At 35.2% G+C, this 21,730-nt stretch overlaps 1 protein-coding gene across 2 annotated transcripts in view; it reads left to right on the top strand.

Annotated features, from left to right (window-relative positions):
• The window catches only part of LOC129247428 (putative inorganic phosphate cotransporter), a 61,618-nt gene extending 42,051 nt beyond the window's left edge, over positions 1–19,567 (top strand). For both annotated transcript variants that reach the window (XM_054886557.1, XM_054886558.1), the window contains exons 3-7: positions 12,829–13,010; positions 13,315–13,761; positions 13,836–14,220; positions 14,289–14,527; positions 17,793–19,567. In XM_054886557.1, coding sequence (XP_054742532.1) covers positions 12,829–13,010; positions 13,315–13,761; positions 13,836–14,220; positions 14,289–14,527; positions 17,793–18,005 — 1,466 coding nt within the window. In that variant the 3' untranslated portion in view covers positions 18,006–19,567. The remainder of the gene's footprint in view (positions 1–12,828; positions 13,011–13,314; positions 13,762–13,835; positions 14,221–14,288; positions 14,528–17,792) is intronic.
• Positions 19,568–21,730: the final 2,163 nt, after the last annotated feature.

Below are 21,730 nucleotides of genomic sequence, written 5' to 3' on the forward strand. Positions count from 1 at the left end.
ATCCATATAAACCCAGGTTTTAAGTCCAGTATGCCAATTAAACAAAAAAACTCAACAAATTTTCATCAAAATTTCAAGTTTTTTTAGAATCTTTAGAAAAATTTCGAGTAAGCTATTTCGAGTAATAGCCAATTAAATTTTGATGCAATAAAGTATAACTTTGAAGTGGGTAAACAATTGCTTTGCTTTTTGACGATTTTCTTTGCTACCCGTCGTGTGCATTTTCTCCACATAACGAATGCTCGACATATTTATTTATGGAAGAAAACACTCAAAATCGTCAATGGCTTCACAATTCTTAATTTACTAGGCCTCCCTAAGTAAAATCATAAATAAACAAAGGGTGAACCATGTAAAATTTGCTCTTTGAATCGGCTATAAAAAAAACTAATCAATATGTTTTCAAACTTTTTTTTTATTTTGAAGATTCAATCATTTATGAATGAAAAATAATATCGTTCAAATGACTGCCACAACTGGCTTTACAGTAGGCCATTTGATCAACCCAATTTTTAAGCACATTTTCGATTGTTTGGGCTCCAATTTCATGAATGGCAATTTCGATTTCGTGTTTTAAATCATCAATCGTCTCTGGATGGTTCGCATAGCATTTGTCCTTAACGGCTCCTCACAAAAAATAGTCCAACGGGCTTAAATCACAGCTCCGAGGCGGCCAATTGATATCGGAATTTCGGCTGATTATTCAGTTTTCAAAAACAGTAGCCATAAGTTCGAGTGTAACTGTGGCTGTGTGACAAGTTGCACCGTCCTGTTAAAACCAAATGTCGTCCATGTCATCCTTTTCAATTTTTGGAAACAAAAACTCGTTGAGCATGTCACGGTAACGCTCGCCATTTACTGTAACCGCGGCTCCTCGCACATTTTCGAAAAACAAAAAAATGGCCCTATGATACCGCCAGACCAAAAACCGCACCAAACAGTAACTCGTTGTGGATGCATTTGCTTCTCTACTGGAGCGTGTGGATTTTCTGAGTCCCAAATCCGATAATTTTGCTTATTGACGTAGCCCCCGATGTGAAAATCATAAAAGAAGAAGAAGACACTATATGGCCCACCCTGTACGTATACATGCGAATATTTTCATCTAATGCGATAATATTAATTTATATTCTTATGAACTTTTTACACAGCATAAAACAAAGGTTTAGGAAATTTCTGAAGGCAAACAATTTTTTTGTTGTTTTTGATTATAACACTCTTGCAGCAAAGAGCGATAGCTCGTATGCGTATTGGTTAGGGCAAAAGAACCTACTATACTCGTCATACATAACATGTGTGGGTAACGGGCTTGGTATGAGATCGCGAATCAGCGGCCGCCATTGGCTAGGAGTTCAAGCCCCTCTACAAAAACTATATATCGAAAAGTTCTTTTCAAGAGCGGTTACCCCTCAGCAGACAATAGCAAATCTGTAAGTGAATTTATGCCGTGAAAAAGCAGTAGGCATGAAAAACAGTAAAGAGAAAACCAGTTAGCTGGAATACTTGCAATTCATGTATGGAGGAATCGGCATATTTTTCAGCCATTTGTGCATGTTTGTATGTATAGTATATTGAAGCATTGCAAGCAAAACGAATTTTTGTAATTGGCAATGCGCGATCTCTTCAGTATAGATCTGGGGTGCGAAACAGTGCCTCTTAAGGGGAAAATATTTTTAAATGCCCATCTGCAATTATTTATGGAAGCACTTGAAAGCTTTTTTTGAGCAGCTTTTATAGGATTGCATTTTCTCATACACATCATTAATGAGCTCAATAATTACACCCACACTAATGCAAAAAAAAAACAGCAACATTTTCTTTGACTATTTATCTTGATTTACCTAATGTTAGATACATATATACATATGTACTTAATAGTGTTTATTATGTGGTTGCGCTTCATTTGTAAGTCAGCAATTAGTTTAACTTTATGTGGGTATAAGTATAATGATTGATTTTTCTACCTTTGCAAAAACTTACATACATACATATCTAAATATTAGCACTAATGACAGCTTTATTGTTTTTTCTGAGAACGTAGTAATTCACAATCACTTCAATTATTTTTAAAAGCTTCTATACAGACAAGTGAATGTAAATTCATTTTGCCATTTTTTTTAACGGGAAATACACATTGACCCTATCACAGCAAACGGGTAGCAAAAAAAAAACGTAAATTTACTTGAAGTTGCGTAAGCCAGATGTAATTAACAATATGAAATGCTTAAATAGTAAAATAATTAGTAAATATAATTTTTTTTTGGTTACGATATGAATTATTTAGTTGGAAAATTAGTAGGATATAATTTTTTTTTAATTAAAATTAAAAACTGGTTTGATCTTATAAATTACAGTAAATACAATTAAACCATTTTATTCTCAGTTAAATATGAAAGAGAATAATTTTAAAGAATATTAAAAAAAATTCATAAATTAATTTTTTATAAAAAAATTTTTTTGAGACTTCGAAATTACATAAAAGAAAGTGTGCGCCACTTGACAAGCTTTGGCTATTTATTTATTTTCAATTATTTTCTTTCGTACTGCAGCGAAAACTATTAATGCCAAGCTTCAAACTTTGTGAAAAATTTACAAAAATTCTTCACATTTCGTCAAATTTTCGTCGAAATTTTAAAACTTTTTACTCAAAATCTGAATCTAAGCATAAATCTAAGCATAACAATCTTAGAACATTGATTTCAGTTATAATGGAGCACTGCCTAATAGACAGAGGATGAGCATGCAAAAACATGACTTCTGTTTAACAGAATCCTGCACTGTGAAATTACAGTTCCAAATACACACACACGTTTCGTTATCACTTCGTAATTCAATTTATTTGTTGTGCACTCTTAGAAGGAGAAAACGCAAGACAGTAATTTCTATTGATGGTACATTTAAAATTCTAGCATTTGGCATTGTACAGAGTTGCATGAGTATTTGATTTGAGAAGCCGTCTATATAAGGAAGGGGAAGAGACGATCTCGCCCCTCCTGTGCCATTGCCCTGCTCTATCCCGATGGAGATTTATCATTTTAGGTAGACCATTTTTTAATGAGTCGGACGATCTCAGCACTGTGGAAATCCGGAATCTTCTAAAATTTTTGAAAAGTAGGATTTAGGAGAGGTAATGACAAGTGGCCCCCATGCGGCATCACAATGGGCTAAGAGCTTGAGTAAGTCCCACAGTGGACAACCGCTTCAACGAATCTTTAGATAAAATCTGGGCACACAGTTTAAAAATTCATGGGATTTTGGCAAAATAAAATTAAAGTTTTAAGTGAGTCAGAGATTTTAAGTTAAGCTCTCAAACTCTTAAAAAACACCCGATATGTGAAGTCATAATCGCCTGCACGTCTGCAAATGCGATTGCATAAATATAATTTATTTTCTACTTTAATTAATTTATATTTTTTAATTTTTTCTAACCCACTTGTAAATGGGCTTATTTGTATTTAACTTTACCAGTGAACCGGCACTCCGTTGTCGTTGCAAGCGATGACTAAGTGCATTGTACTAATAAAAATCTAAAACCAAAAAAATTTACATTTTTATTACGTGAGTACAAAATCGAATAGACAATGCAAACCTTCAGTGAGGTTATTTAACTCAAGAAATAAAGACAAAAGTTCAAGCAAGACAAATAAAAATAAAAACAGAAAAAGTAGTAAAACAACAAAAACACAATAAAAATAAAAGCTGCCCACAACTGAACTTGCTTTAAGTAATTCTATAATTATTACCTGGGTGGCCAGCGTTTATTGTTTAAATTATTTAAAAACTAATCTCCGGGAAAACCTATGTTTGAAGAAGGTTGTCACAAGCTCAAAACTTTTTTTATTTATTAGTATTTTTTTTAATATTTATTATAATTTTTGTTATTATAATTTTATTTTATTAAAAAAAAAACTTTTTATAAGAAAAATTAGATGGCAGCCCTATTAAAAATATTTTTGAACTAAAGCTAAGGCTGATAAATGACCAGGTTTACTACTTAGCTATCGAGAAAAAGAAACTTGTGAGGGGAACTTTGGCTTGCCCCACATCACTTGGGGATTCGCCAGCCGAATTCTGCACCACCATTTCACATGTATTCACACACACGTCAAATCAGTCGATGTTCAGACGGCAACGAAGTACATTGGTTGATTTTTTTCGTATATCACCAACACAATCTCAGTTTTTTTGTAAGCACACCTCAAGTGGCGTCAGCTCATCAGCTGATTCTGGCAAATTCACTCAGAGCCGAATGGCGGTCTGTTAAAGAGCTCACCTTTGGAATCTTTTCACCATGAGTTAAAGCTGAATATTTTAATTTTTTGTTATTGTATAATTAAGAAAGAGTGAGAAGAATAAACTAGTTAAAAACTCTAGAAATGCAATAAAGATTTCCATATAAATCATTAGAGCCATTTCCGTTGAATATTAGTTTAAGTTACCGTAGTTGACACTTTCCATAAGAGTGTAGTGGAGGCCCACTTAGGTCTGTAGTGAGGTCATTGTGAGGTCACTAGTTTGGCCGCAAGTTGGTCCTCTAAGTCCCAATGTAGTGGAACCACTTCGCCTCTAGGATATAAGATAAAAGGCTGTAGATGGCTGCCGATGCCAAATTTGGTAAACAATCAAAGAAGTAAGAGCATTAGGTGTAAACCCTATTAAAAAATATATCTGTACGAAAACTCTCAAAATATCTTCTCTTTTTACATCCATCTTGCAATATTTTATTTACTCTCGTAAAAGATGGCAACCTTATTTATTTTTTTAAATATTAAAATTTGTAAATGATGGCAACCTTATTTATTATTTTAAATATAATAATTTGTAAAAGATGGCAGCCTTATTTATTTTCTTAAATATAATAATTTATAAAAGTTGACAATCTTCTTAAATATAAAAATATGTAAAATAAGGCAATCTTTTTTACTTTCTTAAATATAAAAATTTGTAAAATATGGCAACTTTATTTATTTGCTTATATATTATAATTTGTAAATGATGGCAACCTTATTTATTATTTTAAATATAATAATTTGTAAAAGATGGCAGCCTTATTTATTTTCTTAAATATAATAATTTATAAAATATGGCAAACTTATTTATTTTCTTAAGGATATATTTTTTTAAAAGATGGCAACCCTATTTATTGTATTAAATATAATAATTTGCAAAAGATGGTAACCTTATACGAAATGCTTCACTGAAAAACCCCAGTAGATAAGCTTAGAAAGTAAACAATTATCTAAAAACCAATTATTGCTAGTTTAAGAGAAAAATATATTCCAATAATAGCGGGTCCTCCATAAAATCTGAAAAAGAGTAAAAAATGGGAACCCCACATCATATAAGAACAAAAATAGTATTGGCATATTTGTAAATATTTTAAGCTATGTGTTTGCTTACGTTAGTATGCAAGCATTTAAAAAAATGTTACTTCCCCTTGCCCTTTTCCCTAACTGTCATTTTCAACTATAAATGCTTTCCTTGCGCCATTAAGCTTAATTGCCCCAAATCATTCAAGACTTTTTAAAAGTTTCAGCTAGTACTAATTTTCGTAGCCATGTGTCAAGTAATTCCCTCAGATTTTGCAGCTGATTCTAAAGTATTACTAAGAAATGAGTAACAAATTTAAGCGCATGTTTTATTTAATTACTAAAACGTGCGAGAGGAGCTTTTAAAGGCATAACACAATGAACAGGTTTAGACCAAAAAAGTAAATAAAAAGGTGTACTCAAATCGATCACGTAATTCGTTCTATCTATGAAGACATACAGGCAAGAGACTTTAAATATAATTCTAATACACATTTTCGCGATTTTTAACCAGTGTCGGACACCATTGTGCGTAACAATCCGCAATGCGGGTAAGAAGGCAGAGTAAGGTGCAAGAAGTTAGTCGGTGGTTCTGCGTGTGATGCGAGAAACATGATTTTGACGGGCCCTGCAAGATGTTAATGCAGCTCACAAGCACTTGGCCTTCGATATCACTGCTATGGCTAACTAACTTTTCGTTTTCTTCAACTCCTTTATGTCTTGGCACACTGTATTTAAATAGTTACTCGTCCAGTAGCGCAGAGTTAGCAGAGAGTTCGTCATCATAGCCGTTACTAACTTAATAGCGTCTAATTGTCGATAAAGAATTAGTTCAGCTGCCGACTCTGCTAGGTTTTGCAGCACTCTGGGATCTATGCACAATAATGTGGGACCTGTGTAAGTGATAAACTAAATTATAGGTGTGGCGTTGTCACTTGTGGTGAAACATGAAGCTATCTTGTTTTGATAATAAATTTTATAAATAGTAATGGCAGCTTGGCTGTCGGAATATATTGCAGTGATTTGCATTGCTGTCTTGGCGTTTTTGAGCTAAAAAACGACCTCTTAATTCACCCTAAAATCTGATGCAGTCATCAGGTCAACGTGAAGTAAGGTATAGTGAATGTTCCTTGAAAAGTACATCACTAACTAATTTGTTGTTCAACTTAGATGCTGTCTATGTTCAGTGGGCCTAGGATCTAAATCGCTGACGTTGTATCATTCATTTATTTATACGAGTATATTTATTGCTTTAGAGTGCCCAAGTCTACTAACGTGGATGAGGACATCCTTTTTTTCGAGTTCCACCAGCACATTTCGAAATGAGCAGCTTCTTTGCTGAAACGTTATTGTCCATTCGCCCAACATGACCTTGCCAGCGCAGCCGCTGAATTTTAATGTGCTTCATTACGTCGATGTCGGTGTACAGCTCGTGGTTCCATCTTATGCGGTGTGCATCATTCACGCAAATTAGATCATAGAAGAATTTTTCTCTCGAAAGCTTATAATAACCGCCCATCGATTTTCGCCATTGTCCAGGACTCAACGCCATATAGTAAGACTGGGAGGATAAGTGAGTAATAGAGGGTTTTTTTTCGTGCTTCGAGAGAGGGCTCTGCTTTTCAATTGCCTGCCCAGCCCAAAGTAGCAACTGTTGGCAAGAGTTGTTCTTCACTGGTGCTCTTGGTGTTGGTGTTGTTGGTGTTAATGATGGATGTTAGGTAGACAAAGTCCCTGACTATGCCGAAGTCGTATTTGTCAATCGCAACCTGCTGTCTACTACGCGTAGGCTTTTTGGTTGTTGACACAAACTACTTTGTCTTGCCTTCGCTTACCGCAAAACTCACTCGACGGAATTCTTTTTCAAGTATATTTAACTGCGCACAAAAAATAATTTTACACTCACTGCAGCAAGTAATGGCCCCATAGGTGGTGATTGGCTACGGTTTGGAATAAAGCTAAATTTTAAATTAAATTAAATTTACACTTTTTTTGCGTATTATAATTCCGTACTTACACTAAAACTAAACGTTTTTGTGCAATTATCGTCCGTAAATAATTATAAGCAATTGCTGAAAATACAACTATTTGTGCCGTCTGAGTAACTTGCAAAATGTGAAATGAGTGATTTTTAAATATTTCTATTGTACATTTTACTTTATGTATTTTTTATAGGTTGATTGGTATTTTCATTTATTTGTTGTCTAACTGTGTTTTTATATATACATTAGGGCGGGTCGATTTAAAAATCGCTCATTGCTCTGTGAAAATCGTATTCTAGGGATCAAAATAAGAAACTTTGCCGAAGGAACCATACCTCTAAAACGAATTCTGATGTCCCCCAATTTGGGTCGAACGAAAAATCCCACTTTGACCCATTTAGAGTGCTCCAATCGAGGCCAAATATATGACCGACCCCCACTAACTTTGGTCGGCCGATCCACCCATGCCAGTGGCACACCCCCTGGAACTCACCTGGGGGGTTCCCCATACAATCATTTCAAAATATCACCATTTTTGGCCTTTACATGAAAAAATCAGCTAAATGACTATGTTTTTTCTTTATTTTTATTTATTTATAATAATATTTATTATTTATTTATAATAATATCTATTTTTTCTCTTAAGAAATTTATTTAGTCAGAACATATGTAAATGAAAAAATTAATTTAAGTGAGTTATCGAAAAGAAATTAAAAAGTTCGAACCAAATTGGGGGACATCAGAATTCGTTTTAGAGGTATGGTTCCTTCGGCAAGTTTCTTATTTTGATCCCTAGAATATGATTTTCACAGAGCAATGGGCGATTTTTTGCCTCTCCCATGTATTTATATATTATAGGTACATATATATTTTTTTGTTATTGTTAATTCGATAATTTCTTGTGAGCTGCTAGCGTCGATTGTGTGATTGCTGCACACTTCATTAAATTTAATATGAAATGATTTTGATTACGTGTGCCCATGCATGAACAGTAGCTGACGTACAAATTCAGACAAAGTTTATGGCGCACATTTTTTTAAAGTAAATGCGAATGAGATATTATTAAGTTATTAAAACTAAACTCGCTAAATTTTGAAGAACAAAAAAAAAATACTAGTTTAAAAAATTTTGTTGCATACAATTTAATCTTTTCGTTTGAAATAGTTTTTTTTTTATAAAGACTTTAAAGTTTATTTAATTATTTATTTGAGTCTATAATACGGACTAGAGGAACAGCCTCTTCAACTCCAATCTGGGCGTTGGCATATAGCAGCATAGGGTGTTAACTACCCCTCTTCGCCAACGAACACTGTTATATGATAGCGATCTCAATTCGTTCCATTTTAGGCCTAGAGATTCCATTTCTGCATCTGTAGAGCGTCGACAGGTGGTACGCGGTCTGCCAATTCTTGTTGTTGTTGTTGTAGCAGCATACTGCTGAAGTGACAGTCCTTGGCCGGATATAATATAAATCCGGGTCTTTCCGGTAACGTAGAACCGACTGTCGTGGGAACGCTGCCAATTCCTCAGCCGGCTTGCTGAAAAGAATTCCAGCGCGGGCCTGTTTAGCAACGCTGTTGTTGTAGCAGCTTATTATATCCTGTCAGTGCAATGTAATTATCGGTCGTCTTTGTCAAACTCATCGAACAGTAGACCCAGGAAATGAGCAGGCCTCGCAAGGCAACTTTGTTTTCAATAAGTGGTCTCCGATAACCGATAATCAGAGGTCGGGAGTTTAGGAAGGTTGTAAGTGTCTGCCGATGAATGTTGTATAGCGTGTATATGTTGTATACTGTCCGGTCCAGTAGTTGTAAATGTGCTCTTCTCAGCGTGTGGTCGATCCACTGCAAGTATATATATTTTGGGTGCTACATTCACCTGTGAGGCTTTCCTTAACGAAGTTAGGATTAGTTATTGTGCGCGGTCATAAGATTCGTAAGATGTGCCGAAGACAGCGGTTGAAAATTGTTTGTAGGGAATGCGTGGAATAAATCGGATTCCAGGCGATTAAGGCATATTCCAACTTTGACCAAATTAGAAAATTTTAAAGTGTTTTTCTAGTATAGGGATCTTTGAAGCCCATATCATGACGCCGCAGAAGAGCTAAGTTAGAACAGGTATGCGGTACAATAAAGCTAATATGATTAACGAAGGAAGAACATAAATCAAAAATCACTTCGAGGTTTAGGACTTCAAGCACTTCGTTTTTCGCTTATTTGCTCCAAAGTTTCATAATCCAAAAAAGAAAATTGTTTTTTTAGATAAGCAGCAGCTCTTCATTTAAGAGTTGTAAAAAATTCATTCATTTGTTAATAGATCCCCTTGGGTTCATTCAAGGTCTGGGACATGTCATGCACTTGTTTACCCCAGGAGCGAGTGACGTGTTTTGGTTTTATAAATTTATTTTTGATTTGCAATTCTAATTACCTGAAGTCATCTTATATGTCACTAATATTTTAGAAATAAATTAAATAGAAATAAAATGTACTGCTTTTACATCCTTGCTTGGAGGAGAAGCAACCAAAAATAAAATCCGTTCCACATGCAAATATTTTCTCAAATATTAAATCCGTACTCAAGGGGTTAGATGCATCTCATTAGTTGAAAATTTACTTTTACTTGGGGAGACTCAGTAAATGGAAAGCCGCTTTGAAACCATTTTTACTCACTTTCCGAGCTGCGACGTTCGTCCAGCAAACAAGCGATTCGTGCGTATTCATTGCGGCCGAAAGCAACAACATCTGCAAATGATGGGAGGGCAATCAACTTTTGACGTGATAACGTCTTATAATTCGATTTAACAGGCTGCACGCACGAAAAAATGTGTCGTTACCTTGCTCATTAGTGTTACCTTGCTCATTGCCGTTACCTTGCTCATGTGTCGTTAACTTGCTCATGTGTCGTTACCTTGCTCATTGTCGTTACCTTGAATGAACTGCAAGCGAAAGCGCGGAACGAACGACAAAGCAAACAAAGCAAACGAACGGCAACGTTCGACATCTTGCTCTCTCCTACTTAAGTGAGCGCATATGTACATATATAATATAAATTCACGTATTTGTATTTGCATATGTCTTCTTATTGATTATTATTAATTTGATTTACTTGAAGAATTTAAAATAAAACCAAGTTTGTTAATAATACCTGTTGTTTTAATGTTATTATTATTTTTTGACGTGATAACGTCTTATAATTCTATGTAGCCAGCTGCACGCATCAAAAAATGCGTCGTTATCTTGCTCATGCGTCGTTACCTTGCTTGAACAGCATGTTATGTTATGTTATGATATGTTATGTTATATTATGTTATGATATGTTATGTTATATTATGTTATGTTATGTTATGTTATGTTATGTTATGTTATGTTATGTTATGTTATGTTATGTTATGTTATGTTATGTTATGTTATGTTATGTTATGTTATGTTATGTTATGTTATGTTATGTTATGTTATGTTATGTTATGTTATGTTATGTTATGTTATGTTATGTTATGTTATGTTATGTTATGTTATGTTATGTTATGTTATGTTATGTTATGTTATGTTATGTTATGTTATGTTATGTTATGTTATGTTATGTTATGTTATGTTATGTTATGTTATGTTATGTTATGTTATGTTATGTTATGTTATGTTATGTTATGTTATGTTATGTTATGTTATGTTATGTTATGTTATGTTATGTTATGTTATGTTATGTTATGTTATGTTATGTTATGTTATGTTATGTTATGTTATGTTATGTTATGTTATGTTATGTTATGTTATGTTATGTTATGTTATGTTATGTTATGTTATGTTAAAGTATATTATGTTATGTTAATGTTAACTCATTCTCTATATCCATACAAAATATCTATCAAACAAATAAAATTAAAATTTTCTTTTGAAAAATGCAACCATTCAATCAGTATTTTCTTATGACGTTATCACGTTAAACTATCGTCAGTAAACCGACTTTACAGACAACCTCTTTTTTTTTTTATATCTCTTTCCTTTTCACCAATTCTCCGTTCTATCGTTGTTTTTACTCGTAAATTCGCATGTAAGTGAAACATTAGTACTCTCAAGTGCAGTCGTATTTCACAAGATACTCGCATATCGGCTTAATAGCCCCGCAAATTCATCAGTGTGGTCTATATCCCAACTCATTGTTATGCGTATGTATGTATGTATGTTTAGTCGTTCCCTTTGGCAAGTATTTTGTATCAGCGATATCGTCGTCAATACTAAAACTATCGTCTTCATATATTAGCTGGCTGATAAGAAAGCTAAAATAAATACCTAATTAGGCATTGAAAGTCAGCCATAAATTGCTATAGAATTTCAAATCGGCTTAGTTAATTGCCATGTTTATAACGTTGTTAAAATAATTGTTTTTATTATACTTATGTATAACGGACGCTAAGTTCTATAAAGATTAGACCTATCAGCGATGCTTCCAAATTTTAATTGCCAGCGCCCGCCAGCTATCTTTATTGAGTTCTGATTAGAAAATCGTTTATAAAAAACGTTCAGCAGAATTTGAAATTTACACTATTTTACAAATTCTTGGCTTTTATTTTTTGCCTTTAAACGTCACTATTATCTAGTTCGAAAATAGTATTCAATGTGGCGCAAAATTAATCACTCTATTGGAAGATTTGAAATTTTTGCAAATGGCGTGCAAGACAAGCGATGGAGCGCGTAAAGATTGAAATAAAGATTACTCAGAATCATTTTTTAGTAAAAAAGTTATTAAAAAACGAAATAATATGATAACTAAAACTTAGTACAATAGAAAAAACCTGAGAGTACTGGTGGGTGTAATCACAGGGCACAACGCCTGCGGCTACCATGGGAATCATTGGCGACCCAATATGACTATCCTATTGTGAGAATGAGGTCCCGCATAGCGTTTTCTCTGTAGCTGTCCGTCCTTTTCTAGAATTAGACTTAGGCCGTTGCGGTGCGATAAAGTTCATACTCTTCCTCTTCCGGATCTCTTACGATTAATCAATGAATTCAAAAGATTCGAGGAAGGAAGAGTGACCTCAAACCCCGTCTTGTCATACATACTGTATCTTTCCTGTCTTTCTATTCCACTGTAATCTATCTGGGTGTATTATCAATGGTCTTCCTGGCTGAGTGTTTGGGCTTCTCCAACCCCACACAAATCTAATAATTTCTAATCTAACAATCAATGTTCGCTCTTATGGAAAGCAAACCCGTTCGAATTTTAGTGTTAACCACTGTTTATACATATGTATGTATACATACACCACGAAATCTAGGAGGCTAGCGTGTGATCTGCGCAAATCAGGCTTGGCGTGTCATCAGTGCGACAATTTAAGATGTTCGGCAATTTTAATCGGAAATAAAACGAGAGTCTATTAATTTAATTTATTAGCAGTAAAAATTAGTTGTAATAGAATTTAATAAAATTGCAAGCACATTAAATTTATTATGCTGATTTTTTTTGTTCAATTTTTAATTTTAATGTATATTTTAATTTTAATTGACTAATTCGATTTCCTTTTACTTTCTTCATTTAAGTTTTCTTTGTACCACAGCGCGTGATCCTGTCGATCATGGGCTTCTTCGCCATGCTTAACGCATATACGATGCGTGTTTCTTTGTCGGTGGCCATTACCGAGCTGGTGGTGAAGAAGAATCAGACAGATGATGGCAGTGATGTGGCCATATGTGCAGCCGATAGCATAGATTCAGGATCAAGTGTAAGTTTTCAGTCAAATGGCCTCTGGTAACGGTCAAGCATTGTTTGACAAGAACTTTATATGTGTGCGTGTCGGGTGCTTGACGCTAATATCTAAAATTTTTGATTTTTACCGACAACAAGTATGTGTGACACGACGCCACCCGACTGCACTAACACATACAAAGCGCAGTCAAGCATGCTGTATCGTCACCAGAGGCCAAAACAGTTTTGCACTCAATCAACAAAATTTTATTAATTTTTACACTCTCACTCATTTCCTCTCTCCTTCTCTCTCTCTCTCTACTCTCCACTCTATATTACAGTCTGGCGGTACATACGACTGGTCGGAGGAATTACAGGGTTACATCCTATCATCCTTCTACATTGGTTACATCGTGACGCATATACCTGGTGGTCTATTGGCTGAGAAATTTGGTGGTAAATGGACGCTCAGTCTGGGTATACTTTCAACGGCATTCTTCACCGTGATTACGCCACTTGCCATTATTAATGGTGGCGCCAATTGGCTCATCATTGTGCGTATTTTGATGGGTATTGGTGAGGGTACCACTTTCCCGGCATTGAGTGTACTCTTGGCACAATGGGTACCGGTGAAGGAGCGCGGCAAATTGGGTGCACTCGTATTGGGTGGTGGACAAGTGGGCACAATTTTGGGTAATCTTTTATCTGGTCTATTGCTGGATGCTTACGACTGGCCTGTGGTATTCTACTTCTTCGGTGGCATCGGTATTATATGGTTCATTATCTTTGTAAGTGAAAAAAAAACAAATATAATAAAAACCAGAAAAAAATTATTTTTAATTGCTTCACTTCTTCACTTTAGACGTTCCTCTGCTACAGCGATCCGACAACACATCCATTCATTAAGCCCAGCGAAAAGGAATATCTTACCAAGCATATGGGTACAATTGGACGCAACAAGAATCTGCCACCCACACCATGGAAAGCTATATTGACCAGTTTGCCAATGTGGGCATTGATCTCTGCACAAATCGGTCACGATTGGGGCTTCTATATTATGGTTACAGATTTGCCCAAATACATGTCCGATGTTTTGCGATTCTCCATCAAATCTAACGGTCTATACTCTTCGCTGCCATACGTCATGATGTGGCTCTTTTCACTGGGTTCAGGCTTCGTTGGTGATGTGTTGATTACACGCAAGATTATGAGCATCACGAACGTACGTAAAATGATGACTGGTTTAGGTAAGTGTAAACATCCTTTTGTTTGATAGAACTTAAAGATATGTATTCAAACCATTTCTTTCATGCAGCTGCCTTTGGTCCAGCGATCTTTATGGTTGCCGCTTCATACGCTGGTTGTGATCGTGTCACAGTCGTCATACTTTTCACCATTGCCATGGGTCTCATGGGCGCTTTCTATGCGGGTATGAAGCTGACACCACTTGACATGAGCCCCAACTATGCGGGTACATTGATGGCGATCACCAACGGGATTGGTGCGGTTACGGGTGTGATTTCGCCATCCTTGGTGGGCTTGATGACACCAAATGTAAGTTTCTACAAGAAAAGGGGCTACTTTTCTACGAAAAACGGGTATATAAAGTTCGCATTGCGTCAGTTAGAAAGCAGAGAGTTAAACTCAGAAGATAGCTAAATAATTTAAGTTTCCTATAGCGCTAAGCTCAAGGACTAGAGATTCTGCGTCGAACAAAAGCGAGGGGGTGTGGGCTGTGCAGCATTCTATCGGCTGTTGTAGCTGCTGTAACAGTGTAACACAATTTCCATACATTTTTGAAGAATGCCAGCGGAGCGACCGCCCTTAGAAAGTATCGTGACAAATAACTGAGCATGATTTTCGAGGACTTGGGTCAAATATAGGTATTTTGGGTATAAGCAATTTGGCCTGGTGCTGTGTTTTTGTCGATAGGTGTCATAAAATAGAATGTGGAGGCCAATGACCACATATGGACGAATTTGCAATCAAACAAGTACCTCCATATGGGAGCTTCCTTTGAATAATTTCATTCACACCTTTTAGTGGATCTAAGTGCATATCCCGAGTGAGTTCAAGAAATTTCTCAGACATTCTCCATGCCAAGGGAATTAGAAGTATGTTAGATGAAAGTGTGAGATGAGATGAATTAGAAAAAAGTTAGATAAGCACGATTTTAGTGCTGGATGTAGAATGGAATATTTGCCAAAAAAAAAAACCAAACGACAAACAAAACAGATATACGAGACCTGCCGTTTATATTTGGCGCCCAATAATGAAAACACATGAAAGGAATATTGAAAATGGATTTACTGTTTTTCAAAATATTCCCCTTGGAGGTTAATACACTTCTGCATTCGCTTGAACCAGTTTTCAAGGCACTTTAGCCACTTAGAAGTGAGTACCTCCAAAGCGAGCTGTTTAAAGGCTTCGTCAGCTTCTTCAGGTGTTGAAAAACGTTAACCTCACAAGTTTTTTCCAAACTGTTCTGCCGTTTTGCATGGGTTTTCATCTCGTTCCAACTTAGCTGGAAATTCTTCATTTCGATTTCCAGCTGCCTACTCCAGGTATGAGCTGGTCTTCCTCTACGTTGTGTATTCCATGTAATTACTCGCCTAGCAATTTCGTCGCTAAACGGCTCTGTAAAAGGGGCTGACCCATTGATTTCGTTTACTCAAAAAATCTCTTTTGTGAGCCGATACGCGAGAACTCGAATTATCTTGGTGAAGGAGGGTGCGTCTTCGGCGATTAAAATAAAAATAAAAAAAATAATAATTGGCGCGTACACTTCTGTTAGGTGTTTGGCCGAGCTCCTCCTCCTATTTGTGGTGTGCGTCTTGATGTTGTTCCACAAATGGAGGGACCTACAGTTTCAAGCCGACTCCGAACGGCAGATATTTTTATGAGGAACTTTTTCATGGCAGAAATACACTCAGAGGTTTGCCGTTGCCTGCCGAGGGGCGACCGCTATTAGAAAAATGTTTTTATTAATTTTGCTTTCACCGAGATTCGAACCAACGACCTCGCTGTGAATTCCGAATGGTAATCACGCACCGACCCATTCGGCTACGGCGGCCGATTGATTTTCCTTAATTCTGCGAAAACTTCTGGCAAACAAGTGATTGCGTACCACTCAGAGTTGACTATTTTAAGTTTATTTAATGGTGCCATATGTCCCGCTAGGGATTCAATGAAACAATGATGATGATGATGATAGTTCGCGCGTGATAAGATTTTCCGAAAAACCAGTCGACCACTTGCTTTGAGTTGCTTCCTCTGCGAAGAACTTTTGTTGGATTAAGCCCGTCTTCGAGCACACATACTGTCGATTGCTCTTTTTTTGCCGGCTCATATGCATAGATGGAAGATTCATCACCTCATCACCTGTTACGATGTCATAGACGTACTTTAAACAACCGCGGCTGAATTTCTTCAACATTTCTTGACACCAATCGACACGAGTTTTTTTTTTTTTGGGCAATTGTCAAATTGTGCGATATGCAACGAGAACAAATCTTCTTAACGACCAAATGTTCTTGCAATTTTTAATGCTTCCTTCCCTCCACTAATGCCCAAGCATCCCTCTATCTCGCTCAGTATCGACTGTTTCTGGCACAACAACCGTTTTTGGACAGGCTTCACGAAATTCATCCGGCAAGGATCGACCGTCATATTGGAGCTCGTTCTACTAGCGCTTCACAGTGGCTAAGTGTGGTGTTTTAAATCCAAAAATCGCAATAAGTTGCTCAATGCACTCCTGACTCGATAATTCACGTAGAATATCGTAATAAATCATCGCACGAAAATTTTCATGAGCTAATTCCAACTTTTGGACGAAATGAATTTTTCATTAGCATTCACCGTTTGGACCACTGGAATAAATTATTTGTACAAACTCATTTTAGCCAAATCAACATTCACTTCCTTTTTGACTTTTCTAACTGCGATTTTTTGTGATTAGGATCATCTCGATACTTCCATTCAGCACTTTGACGTTTGGTTTCAGGATCGTATTGAAGGCTTCACTTTTCGCCACTTGTTACAATATTTTTGCGTTTGCTTGAATCCTTTTTGTCCCCTTACACAAATGCTTGGAACTTTGAATTCGAATTCATGTGCATGTCGACATTATTGCGAAAACTGGGAACCTATTAAAAATAGTTTATTGACCTCGGATAATTATTTTTTCAATTTGAGTCTGCAATACATAGAGGCCTGAGAAATTCTAGTTTGGGGGGAAAAAAACATTATTTTTACGGAAACTTTTTGCGCAAATGATTTACAACTGTTTTATAGTCGAACTTTAGCGCCTGGGCTATGTTATGACCACTAAAATTCCGGTCAATTTCCATTATTTCTGTGATTTTATCGACATTTTCAACATTAACGACATTTTTCCTTAACATCAAAATTGCCTGAACGGAATCGACGAAACCGAAATTGCATGAAATTAGCTGTTACAGTATCGGAACCATAAACACCATTCACAATATCAGCTCGTATGACCTGTTTTGCATTTTCACCTTTATCAAAGGAAAACTGTAAAATGCACCGAATTTTCTCCTTGTTGGCTCGCATTGTTAGCACCCTGTGACTCACAAGTGAATTTTTTTAGTGTAAAATGTCACCTTGACAACGAGCTGAAACTTTAAATTGTTTGATCGATACTTTACGCGATATCGATCACTACAGCCATCTACCGAGAAAATAATTGATTTCTTTTTCCCAAACTATTTATTATAAGAACGATTTTACTATTAACCCGTTTTTTGTTTATTTTTTATCATCCGACTGTTATTCATTTATTATTTTAATTCCTCAGGCTACACTGCTCGAATGGCGTCTCGTGTTCTGGGTTGCCTTCGGTGTTCTCGTCGTCACTGCCATTGTCTATGTTATCTGGGCGTCGGGTGAAGTGCAGCATTTCAACGATCCACCACAAAAGATTGATTTCGAAGCTGCAGAGAAGGAGAAAACAGCTGATGGCGCAAATAACGAACGTTATGAAGCGCAAGAGAAAACCGATAAGCTGTGAAGACTGTAAATATTGTGCACGTGCGCCGCTGTCTAGCGTCAAGTGATTTGTTGCTAGCCAAACGAAAACACGTGGATGCCGAAAAGCTGCCTGCTCATCTGTGGATGAAAAGAAAGAATTTAGAAACAAACAAAGAAAAACAAAAGCAGATTCTAAAGTATTTATTGTAATAATAATTTAAGCGGAAAAAACAAAACACAACCAAACAACAACAACAACAAGACAACGGAACTTAAAATAAGGCAAAAACAAGTAGGAAAATATACATATATACATATGTGTCTATGTATGTTATTGAAAATTGCAAACAAATAATTAATTGTTTTTCCTTTATCGAAGCATACAAATTCCTTGTTTTTGCTAAGTTGTTTAGTGTACACCCAAAGATACATTTAGCTATATGTGTATGTATGTATGAGTAGTTGATTAAATAATGTAATCGTTATTATTTGTTTTGCATATTTTCCTTATTTGAATTAGTGAATAATGTATGTATTTAGAACGGTATTGAACTTAACGCTTGTAAACAAAAAACAAAACCAGTACTGCGTTTTCCCTTGTGATTGCACTTTACTCGCATTGCGGCTATTTTTTTTTTAATATTTTGTTTTTTTAATATTTACTAAAAACAAACAAGAAAATTATACGCATTAATGCACATACGTATGTATGTATGTATATTTACATTTTAATAAGCAATAAAAAAGTGTACAAGATCAAGAAAATTAGCCCAAAAAAATGGTTTTCCATGTGCGTGCGCACTTAAGATCCATACTTATGCTATTACTTAAGTGCACTGTCAAATGCAAATAACAACAAATAAAAAATTAAAATAAAAATAAATAAAACAAAATTAAAATTAAAAAAAAAAACCAAGATAAAATGCTGATATGCATGAGATGTAAATGATGGAATTTTTCCTATTATCTTCTGGTTAATTAATTATTAATTTCCAATAACTCGCCTTGTATATTTGAGTATTTCATATTCCGCGTTTAGTACTGTCGCCGTAAGCAGATGCACACGAACTTAACTGTAACTGTCACTTTAATTGTAAATTCTTTCAATTACATATAAGCCATATACTATGTAGATAAACACCCACATACCCACATACCTATATTTTATTGCAAATAGAACGAAAATTGATGCAAATGCTAAAAGGACCTAGTGAACTGCTACAACAACACTAACAACACCCAATTTGCCTTAATATCCACTGGTGCGAATTTTAATTACATACGCATACATATGTATATGAATGTATGTGCATTTGTACATGTGTATGTGTGTACACATGCATACGATTTTGTAATTTTTGATACTACACCCATATTGTCGTGGCATTAAGGTTATACTGCTGCCGTAGAGTGCGTACGAGTGCATGCATACATACATACATACATACCTAGGCATACATATTATATAATATTAATGACAATATTACACTGAAATTGATATGTGCATTGTTATGTAGTTGTAATTAATATTACTTGTAAAATATTAATTGTAAAGTTATGCGAATTTAATTTCAATAAAACGATAAATAAAATAATCTAAAATGTTCCTGTCGAAATAGTAAGTAAATAAATTTAGATATCTTAATTGCCTGCTCAACAAAAACTGGGATGTCTCAACAGAAATAAGAAATGGCAATATTTAATATTTTACTTTTAAATTGTGTAATTGCTTACATTCGAATAGCAACTAAAGAGGAAGATAAATAAAAATCAACATACATATGTAGATTGATTTGTGATTACAGTCCCTTAAGGTGCTGGCCCAATGCAGGTTAACTTTGCTTTCTGCACTTCTTTTATATGGCCAAATGGGCGCTTTGCACGCTGTCATAACAATCAGATGATTCGTAAAAGGAAAAAAGAAACAGCGATGTTAGTCACATTCAACAATACATAACATAGAAGCCAATGCGAATTTATTACAGGTGACAGCAACCACATATAAGTAAAACCCTAGATGTATTTGTTGTTGCCTTTGGTCCAAGCATCACGTCAAAATCACCTGTTTGTTTTCAGGCCGATTTGCTTGTGAAATGTAAATAAAGTAATTAAAGCTTCGCGTTTAAATTGCTTAGTGTGAATTGTAAGTTCTTGTAGATATGAAAGAAATCATCTGCGTTTGCGGTATTTTAATTATTAATACATATTTCAGAACTTGCCACGGGCACGCATAATTGAAATTGAATGTAATTGCCATCCTTTAAGTAAATTATGAACACATTTGACATGTCATTTGTGTTACCATTCTCAAAAAAATAGGTGGTTCAAAAAGCAAACGCTATATGGCCTACCCTGTAGAAAGCGAAGTTTGGATACGGAAAAGTTTAAAATAGAGAAACATAACGCAAAAAAACTTCGAAACAAGGGCAAAATTAAAGTCTCACCGCGTACAAAAAGTAATGTATGTAATATTGAGCTCAATTGTATTTGTATTACATTTTTAATTTGCAATTTTTACATGTGTAATTCTATATCCTCATATGTAGAATATGATGACTTCATACTAAATACTGTTGAGATGCGCATACCATATTGCATAAAAATGTTTGCTTCATGCTCTTTGTGAAAAATCGCTATGATTTACATCTAAAAATGTACACTTAAAAATTCTGGATAACAAATTTCTAACATGCTTGTGAATTCATTTTATATAATTCAGCTGGGTCGCTGCCATCACCTGAATAAATCCACCTTGCTTCAATAAAGTTATCGAGCAAATTCGCCGCTAGCGGGTATGGTTATACATATTGACTGACTTCAGGCTCCTTTGCATTACAACAAGCTTATGAGACCGTAGTGCCGTGTGTTAAATTGTGAAAGCTCATACTTTATTTTAATATCAAACTTTGCTTTTCTTGTCTGTTCGTTATTATGGTAGCTTGTACTAACTGTACTCCTAGCCAGAATGATAGAGAAGAAGATTGCGCCTTCCGAATTCGCCGTGTCGTAAGAATGCATCAATAAGCAAATAAAAGGAAGGGGATTACTTGTTTGTGAAGAAGAAGAGTAGGAGAAAGCAAAATGGAAACAACCAAACACAAGAAATTATACGCACACACACAGACTTTCTACCTATGGCGTCTTCCGCATAAAACCCCAAAAAACTCTTCCATACGCAGTTTTTGGCGTTTTTATTCTTTATTTTAATTTGTGCTTAGTTTTAATTAGTTTGTTTAAATCAGGGTTGGGCCTGTAAACTGTTTACATTGTTTACAGCAATTGTTTACATGTAAACAATGTAATTGTAAACAATTCATTTTTTTTTTTGCTTTTTTTTATAAGTCAGAAACAATCTACTACTAATTAAGCATTTTTACTATTTTTCAAACAGTTTTCCAAGCTTGTAATAAAAATAATAAAAAAATACGCTTAATATTTAGTATTTTAATATTTTTATTAATTTTCACTGTCCGATTCTTCATTGATTTGGTCAATTTTCATTTGATAATAAATAAAAAGTAGCTTTTTGGACCTTGCAATACAGACTCTCGATCTCAAATCTGAATGAATAAAATTCCAATTCGAAAATAAGCGTTCAATTTGCGCTGAAGATGTGGGTATATTGATTAATTTCAAAGCTGTTTCTGCCAGATGTGGATATTTTATCGATGCCATTCTCCAATATAAACAGGCATCTTCGCTCAAGTTTTTTGACTGTAATACGCCGAAGTAGGATCTTCTGTTCAGAAATAGGTCAAGCTGCTG

The sequence above is a fragment of the Anastrepha obliqua genome, chromosome 5 (genome assembly GCF_027943255.1).
Source record: "Anastrepha obliqua isolate idAnaObli1 chromosome 5, idAnaObli1_1.0, whole genome shotgun sequence".
Lineage (NCBI taxonomy): Eukaryota > Metazoa > Arthropoda > Insecta > Diptera > Tephritidae > Anastrepha > Anastrepha obliqua.